At 38.6% G+C, this 8,290-nt stretch overlaps 1 protein-coding gene across 1 annotated transcript; it reads left to right on the top strand.

Moving 5' to 3' along the window:
• Positions 1 to 762: 762 nt before the first annotated feature.
• LOC102712724 (nuclear poly(A) polymerase 1-like) lies at positions 763 to 7,980 on the top strand. Its single transcript, XM_006654129.3, has 13 exons — positions 763 to 1,228; positions 1,365 to 1,751; positions 1,839 to 1,916; positions 2,001 to 2,108; positions 2,456 to 2,518; positions 2,597 to 2,758; positions 2,962 to 3,075; positions 3,164 to 3,226; positions 3,404 to 3,733; positions 4,838 to 5,002; positions 5,084 to 6,016; positions 7,461 to 7,531; positions 7,677 to 7,980. The coding sequence occupies exons 2-13, from the start codon at positions 1,647 to 1,649 to the stop codon at positions 7,726 to 7,728; spliced, it is 2,244 nt and encodes a 747-aa protein (XP_006654192.1). The 5' UTR covers positions 763 to 1,228; positions 1,365 to 1,646; the 3' UTR covers positions 7,729 to 7,980.
• The last annotated feature ends 310 nt before the right edge of the window (positions 7,981 to 8,290 follow it).

Here is an 8,290-nt window from a genome sequence, read left to right as displayed (position 1 = left end):
AATATGTAATCAGGCTTGCTAGGGTTATCAAATCTAAATTTTAAGTAATTAGTTAGCCGCTAATCAGGCTAGCTACTGCATGCTGCAGCGCGATACCGGTGCCAAAAAAGAAAATAAGGATACCGCTGCCCAAAAAGAAAAACATACGCTCAACTTTTCTTTCCTTTTGAGGAGTCGAACTGTAAGGTTAGAGGTGGAGAGCCGTATCCACTGTGCCAGGAAGCTATATTTTGTTGAAATTGAGCGTAGTCGAATTGTACTTGTAAGCTATCAGGACTAACAGCCAGCGGAAGCGCCTACTCGGGCAAGCACGCAGTGCGGGCCATCGGTGTGGCGCACGCCCACGACAAACTGAAAAATCCCAGTAGAATCGTTACCGCTTTTTATATTTTACTTTAATTTATAACAATATGTACTATGCACACTTTATTTTATAACATAATATGTAAACTTTTATACTTTACTATAATAATTTATAAATTATAGCCTTTATTTGGTATTTAGACAACCCTATGAACTTGGTTATTAGTTGTAATAATAAAAAGTGGTATTATTAGTTGCTAATGTTTGAAATTTTTTATCTACTGTCTTAAAAAAATTAAAACCTCGGTTTGAGAGTTTTTATATTGTGATAAATTTTCGTTACCGTATTCGCTCTGATTCGAGTTGACTCTATTTTCGTATTCGATAATATGGTTTCAATTTTGATTTCACCGAGCCGTTTTCCTCCCAGTCGTAGAGTCGACGACCCTTCTTCCCCTTCCCCAAACACGCGCCCGGCCACGTCCGTCACGCACTTTCCTCTTCCCCTCCAACCCTAATTTCATCCCCTCTTCCATCTCCGCCACCGCCCTCGGCGTGCCCCGCGCCATCGATCCGCCGCCGCGCTCGCCGAACGATGGCCCCAATCCCCTTCGCGCCCTCCCCGTCGCCGCTCGTCGATCGGTGAGCGCGGTTCCGTCGCTGCATCGAAGCGCGAACAGTCACTCCCTGACCTCGCCTTAACGCCGCCAGCCGCGAGGATCCCTACGTCACTCTCTCCCCCGCCGCCTCTTCTCCCCTCTCCGAACCGCAGGGTCAGGGTCGGCGAGCGGCCGCGGCTGTGGACGGCTTCCTTGGCCTTCCCTCCCGACTCCGCGGGCACGGCGGCGCCGGCGAGCGGGTTTGGAGGGGCGACGCGGCCGACCTCGTTCCATCCGATTACATCTCGATTTGAATCACACTGAAGGTATTCTAGTTCTCTGGCGGCCTTCCCTCCTGTGGAATTGATTGATTTTTTTGCCCTGCAAATTACCCATCCGGTTTCTTTGATGCCTGATGTCGTACTAACGGCAGTTTTTTTTTCCAAAAATATTGGGGTTCAGCTGAGCCCCCATGTTAGGTCGGCCCTTGCTTGGAATCGGTGGATGCTAGCAGCTGCCGTGCTCTAGGGTTAGGAATTAGTTGATGGTTCATGTAATTCTCGCATTCCTTCTGTAATGTTTGGAACAGTTTAACATAGTAGCAAATAAAAGAATTTGTATGATAGACTGGAAAAAGCATCAAATTTTGCGCTGTAAAGAAGGTTAAAAGAAAGAGAAATAATAATTTTTTTGAGATAGCTAGTAAGAGGAAGCAGAATTCCTGAGACTGATTGTACACCATCTATGGCGAAGAGTAACAATGGTAATGGCTACCTTGGTGTGACTGAGCCAATCTCATTGAGCGGCCCAACAGAGAAGGACATTGTCCGCACGCAGGAGGTTGAGAAGGTACGAGTCAGGATGGCTAATGGATGAGTTAACATTTTCTTGTTTCATCACTACATTCCTAATGGTGTTGTGATGTTGATCCTTCAGTGTCTTGCTGACGCGGGCCTGTATGAAAGCCAAGAGGAGGCTGTCTCACGTGAAGAGGTTTTAGGCAAACTGGACCAGGTTGAGCAGTTATCCTCGGTGTGCTTTTCTGATTTTACTTTGTGTAGGAGATGTACACTTTTTAACGATTCTTGTCTTTGGCAGATTGTGAAGGCTTGGATTAAGAAGGCAACTCGAGCTGGTGGTTTTGGCGAGCAATTTGTGCAAGAAGCAAATGCAAAGATTTTTACTTTTGGTTCATACCGACTAGGGGTACTCTGCACCTGTTGTTCCTTGCATATTTAATTCAGCTTGTAAAAAATCTTGTTCAGTTGGCATACCCATTACTTTCTGCATTAACCCTAATATTGTTTGGCTTTTATTAGAAGACTACCCTACATCAAAATATAAGACAATTATCCTTTAACTTGTTTTCTCCGACATTGCCATTAGATATAAGTATGATGGATGCACAAGGTCTTTTTTATTGTTTTGTTCTTCATGGATTGGATGATTCTAATTAGCGAAACCTAAGACATTCTTGCTTGTTGGCAGTTTCATTGCTTTGGTATCCATCTATGCAAAGGGTTGTGAATATTGCTTCTTAATATTTTCCCCAGGTTCATGGCCCTGGTGCAGATATTGATACGCTTTGTGTTGGTCCAAGACATGCAACTCGAACTGTAAGAGGAATGACGATGGCATTAGTGGAATTTTAAATACTTTGCATAGTTTACTTTATGAAATGCACCTTTTTGCAGGAGTACTTCTTCCAAGCTCTTTATGAAATGCTAGTTGATATGCCAGAGGTCACAGAGTTACATCCAGTGCCAGATGCTCATGTTCCTGTTTTGAAATTCAAACTTAATGGGGTTTCTATTGACCTTTTGTATGCTAATCTTACACATGTTGTGATTCCTGAGGTAAGTTTTGTTTTTGTTTCCTTGCATGCTACATAGCTAGGTTGACTGTATGGAAGTGCCCATTTCTCATTTTTATCCATTTTATACCTTACCACGTAATAAAACTTACTTTTATGGATGTTTATTTATGCCCTTGCTTTCCATTGGCTGCTCTATCATTTTCTCGTAATCATCAGTAACAATGTTACACCATTGCGTTGCAGGACCTTGATCTTTCACATGACTCTATATTGTATAATGTTGATGAACAAACTGTCCGAAGTTTGAATGGGTGCCGAGTTACTGACCAAATTCTACGATTGGTTCCAAATATTCTGGTTTGCACCTCTAGCATTGTATATTTTTCAAATTCTATTATTCATTTCAGTAAATAACTTTGCATGGACCATTTTTTCTGAAATGCAGACCTTCCGGACAACCTTGAGATTCATGAGATTTTGGGCAAAATGCCGTGGAGTCTACTCAAATGTATGTTCTGAGATTTGTTCTTTTCATGCAATTTTACATCCATGATATGCATGTAATTGGATCAACATTTGTTATTTGTGGGTATGCCATATATAATGTGCTCATTATCCTATTACTCCATTTGACCATAGTAAGTCTAATTTTTTCTGTAATGGTGGTATTTATGATTTTTTCCAGGTTATAGGGTTTCTTGGTGGTATAAACTGGGCACTTCTTGTTGCTCGTATATGCCAATTATACCCAAATGCATCACCCAGCATGTTGATATCTCGTTTTTTCAAAGTCTACAGCAAGTGGAAGTGGCCCAATCCTGTTATGCTTTGCCATATTCAAGAGAGTTCTCTTGGTCTTCCTGTGTGGGATCCAAGGAGAAATTTTAGAGACAGGGGCCATCATATGCCTATAATTACACCTGCTTATCCTTGTATGAATTCTAGCTATAATGTATCTATCAGTACTAGACATGTGATGGTCCAAGAATTCACACGAGCTTCTGATATCTGTCAGGTACATCTCATTGCAGAGTTGTTTTTTTTTATTTTGGAAGTAGGAATTGCTGGTAACTGGAGTAGAACTTTACTGCTGGTCAACCATTTTGATTTGTTGTATAACCCAATGTGCATTAGCATCAAAATTTTTGTGATGCATCCATCCTGAATTCATAATTCTAAAGGGCAAACTGGCAAGTCTATAGGATTCAATGCACATTACTTTTATTTTATATAGTGAAAGCATTTAACCATGTATTTGGAAAACACAAGAACCATCTAAAATACTCCTGGTTAAGAAAACATTTCATTTTAACGTCAAGACCTTCAAGATAGATACAACTTGAACCACTAATTTCTCCTACATATATTTGTAAAACCTGACAAACCTATGATATTGTGAACGTACAAATCTACTCAAGATTTTCATAAAACCAACTCTAAATATTAAGAAACATATTGATGTTCAAAGTTTTAAAAGCTTGTACACGTCTTGATCAACATGTTTTCTTAACCAGAGGGAGTACTCTGAGAATTCACATTCTAATTTGTTCAGAAAAAAAGGGAGGGGGGAGGGGGGCTATAGTATGTTTTGCAAATCCTCATATGGGGCTAAAAAATCATTGGCCGTGCCATTGACATATGGGTGATCTATTTTGGCTTGTTATTATAATTATATATTGGTATTTTCAATGTTATTAAGTAACCCATTTCATATCATGCGCATGCAACAGAATTGCACACTGAAAAACTGAAAATATGTACTAATTAAAAAAATGCTTTACAGTTAGTTGTCTTAGCATGGTGGCTAAATAGTAGCTTGGGTTCTCCTGATTCACATTGAATATCTTGCACTACATGTGTTGTGGCCTCGTCTTTGTTGTGATGGGATTAAATAAGTGCTGCACTGGTGCATTAATATGGACAGCCAGTAATTACAGATAGAGCATATTGATTAGTGGTAAGCAGGTCTGAAGTAACAGAATTAATTATCGTTGTCTCTATGTTTGGGCCCAAAATGACATCTAATTCTGAATGGAGATAGGTGTAAAAGACAATAATGTTCATCATTGCAAATATATTTCATGTCTGCATCTAATGTCCATAGGATTGCTTATTGTAGGCAATAGATGAAAACAAAGCAGACTGGGATGCTTTATTTGAGCCATATCCATTTTTTGAACTATATAGAAATTATTTAAAGATTGAGATCACAGCAAGAAATGAAGATGACCTCAGGAATTGGAAAGGTTGGGTAGAATCCCGGCTTCGTACACTTGTATTAAAGGTGATGGCCACACTGAAACATTTCTTTCTTTTAAGAAAGTAAGCCATATTGTAATGTACATTTCTTTTGGTGCTGATTCAGATTGAGCGATTTACACGTGAGATGCTCCTCTCACATCCTAATCCTAGAGATTTCTTAGACAGCACCAGGCCATTGCATTGTTTTTACTTTATGGGTCTTTGGAAAAAACAAACCAACCAAGCTCAAGAAGCTGAGCAGTATGACATTAGAGCAATAGTGAATGAATTTAAAAGTAATATTCATGCATATCAACACTGGAGCGAAGGAATGGATATTGAAGTTTCCCATGTAAAAAGAAAAGATATCCCATCATTTGTTTTTCCTGGTGGAATTCGTCCTTCTCGCTTGTCAAGAACAATTGGCAAGGAAGCTCGTACTGTTTCAACAAGTAAGATTTCAGCTGTTCAAGAAAGAAATGTTCGAAGTACTGCCCAGCCTGCACCCTATAAGAGCAGTGAGGTAAACAGAATTCCTTCAGATCCTCGTGGTAACTATCACTCTCAGGAAAGAACTAATACGGTGTCCTCAAGTTTGCTCTGTGAAGAAACTGGCCATATGTTAAATGGCTCTACAAATATCCCTACAGAATCTGTTGAGCTGGAACACCTGGGAAGCTACAAGGAAAGTACATCTGTTCCTGAGAATCATGTTGCACATGATTTAGTCAAGCCACCAGATAGCACACCTCCTAACTCAACCAATGTTTATCAAAGTCCAACAAATGGATTGGGCCATATTTTAGATAGTTCTTGTAAAAAACCAGCAGACAACAATGTCAATAAAACCACAAATTTCTCTTCAGCAGTCCTACAAGTGCCTGATGAACTTGATGAACTGGATTCTCATCAAGTGAAGGTAAATCAGAAAGATTTAGTTGCAGTAGATCAAGGATTATCTTGGGAGCATGAAACTGGAAGTGATGGGAGCAAAACAGGAACCACAAGTTCCCCTGGCAATAATTGTGTGAAGCGCAAAGCTGTGGAAGAGCTTGAGGTATCATTTCCTTCCTATCTGAACACTTTTTAGTTCTTTAAGCTACAACTTCTTTAAGCTACAGTCCATCAGTTTAATGTAGTAACCTATTATTTAACCTTTATATTTTATTCTGACCTCACCTTAATACATTTTTTAGAAATACACCATATATACCTGGTGAATGATGATTGCCTTTTATGTTTTTGAATATTATTTTCAAAGTTGAGTTTCAAATGTTGCCCTAATAGAATTGATTGCTCTGTATCTTTTGCCTACAGCATCCTATTCCAAGGAAATTTTTTTTTACCTTGTTTGCTTTATCTTCATAGTGCATCGTGGTTGCAAACTATTCAGCCTGTATGGTTGTCTACGTTTTCTACACGACATTTGACATGATCTCCAATGTACACCTTTGACTATTACCTTTTATAGTTAAATGTAAGGAAAAGGTATTTAAAATAATGATATAAGCCATTCCATGTAGTGGATTACTGGATTATTCTAAAATATAATGGCAACCATTTCAGAGCTATACTCCCAGGACAGACCTTAATAGTTTCAACATTATTTTGGTTGAAATTTTTAATGTTAAGTTGCATGTACTCAAAACAACATATCTTTGTATGGTGCATGCAAGTGTTTTTCTTTTCTCAAAATGCTAATGTATATTGTTTTTTCTAATAGAACTGTTGTGTAAGTCCCTTTTTGCATGGTAGCACTTGTTTAGTTTTAGTTAAGACCTATTCGAGTCTCAAAACTTCTGCAGCGCCATTTTTTAATGGGACTAGATTATAATGCATTTTTATTTATTTTTTTTATAATTATGTTTACATCTGTCTGGTCCTACTTAAACAAAGAGAGGTTAGCTCTGTACTCTGTAGCACAGATATGTATAGATAGAAAAATACTATCCATATGAAGATGGCATATGGTTCCTGGTCAACATATCACTCGCGCATAAGTTGGATGTTATCTTCGCATCTATACCTCTTTGAGAAGCTAGTGAGCAATACTGGTTTAGTGGGCTTAAATGAATTGTACTAAAATAATTTAATCATATATCATCAAAAAAATATATGGCTGTATAGCGTATCCACAGTAAGTTGTAGGTTTTCGTGAAAATGGGTGTTAAAAATTTAGTAATTTGCAGCTTTGCACTCTTCCTCTCTTCTGTCTCTAAGAAAACAGTGTGTTTGATCCATTACTTACCAGGTGGTTGTAGACAGGCTATTTATCTAAGTAGAAGAAAGGCATGTGTTTTCTATGGCATATTGGCTTGTATTTGCTGCTTACACCAGAAAATAGCTGTTGTGTTTATGGAAGTGTTTTGGGATCATAAATGTCAAAGATTCATTCTTCTTGCACTAAACTTCTCTTGATTTTTTTCATGCTGATCAAACTGCTATTATTTTACACATTTGAATATTAATGCTGATTTTGTTAATTTGTTTTGGGAAAATAGATACTTGAGCTTGCTGCCCCACTAGTTCGCCCTCCTGCCCCAACATCCACAGCCCAGAGGAGGCCCCTTAGGTACATCCTACTGCACATTTAATATTTCTAATTTATTTAAATGCAGCGCAATTTCTAACCTATCTGTACGTTTAATGTTTGTTCTGTTTTTTTTTTCAATTCCTACTTGTAATATACTGTTCTGAGAACAAATTGTTTTTTCAAGACTGAGACTGTCAACTGTGGTGCAACCAAAACCTGCTGAAGGAACTTCATGAATTAAGTTGCTTGGAGACATGGAGATCTTCTCTCTCCAACAGAAGGGAGTCCACCTCTGGCTATACAATCCTGTAGAACTGTATAACGATAGGGGGGAAAGGCACTAAAGTGTTGCATAGAGTAATATGTAAAGTTGTAACTACGAGTAAAATTTGATGTAAAAACATCCCCAGAATTTCGAGTTCTAATAAAGTTGTGTTTTGCTATATTTTCTTGTGTGCTGATGTGGAACTACGGAAGGCATGTGAACGAGTTGATTTATTCTTGCTGTTGAAATATGATTCTGTTCAGCTATCCGAAATTGATCAGTGTACGAGTCAGACTCAGGACCTGTTTGTAAGGTCGAAGGAAGTGATGTACACCTGCTCAATATGGGTTTGCCAGTCTACTTTGAATATTCATGCCTGACTTGTTTCTTTTGTTAAAATCTTTTAGTGAAATTTCAAGTATTTTGAATGAGCATCATCTCTTGTGTCGTAGGCAACCCCCACCCCCCCAAAAATAGTGTTAGGGTATGGGTTGTACTACATTTCTTTTGGTTCTTTAAAAACTCGATACCGA

This window comes from Oryza brachyantha, chromosome 5 (genome assembly GCF_000231095.2).
Source record: "Oryza brachyantha chromosome 5, ObraRS2, whole genome shotgun sequence".
Classification (NCBI taxonomy): Eukaryota; Viridiplantae; Streptophyta; class Magnoliopsida; order Poales; family Poaceae; genus Oryza; species Oryza brachyantha.
This window is presented reverse-complemented; position numbering and strand designations above follow the sequence as displayed.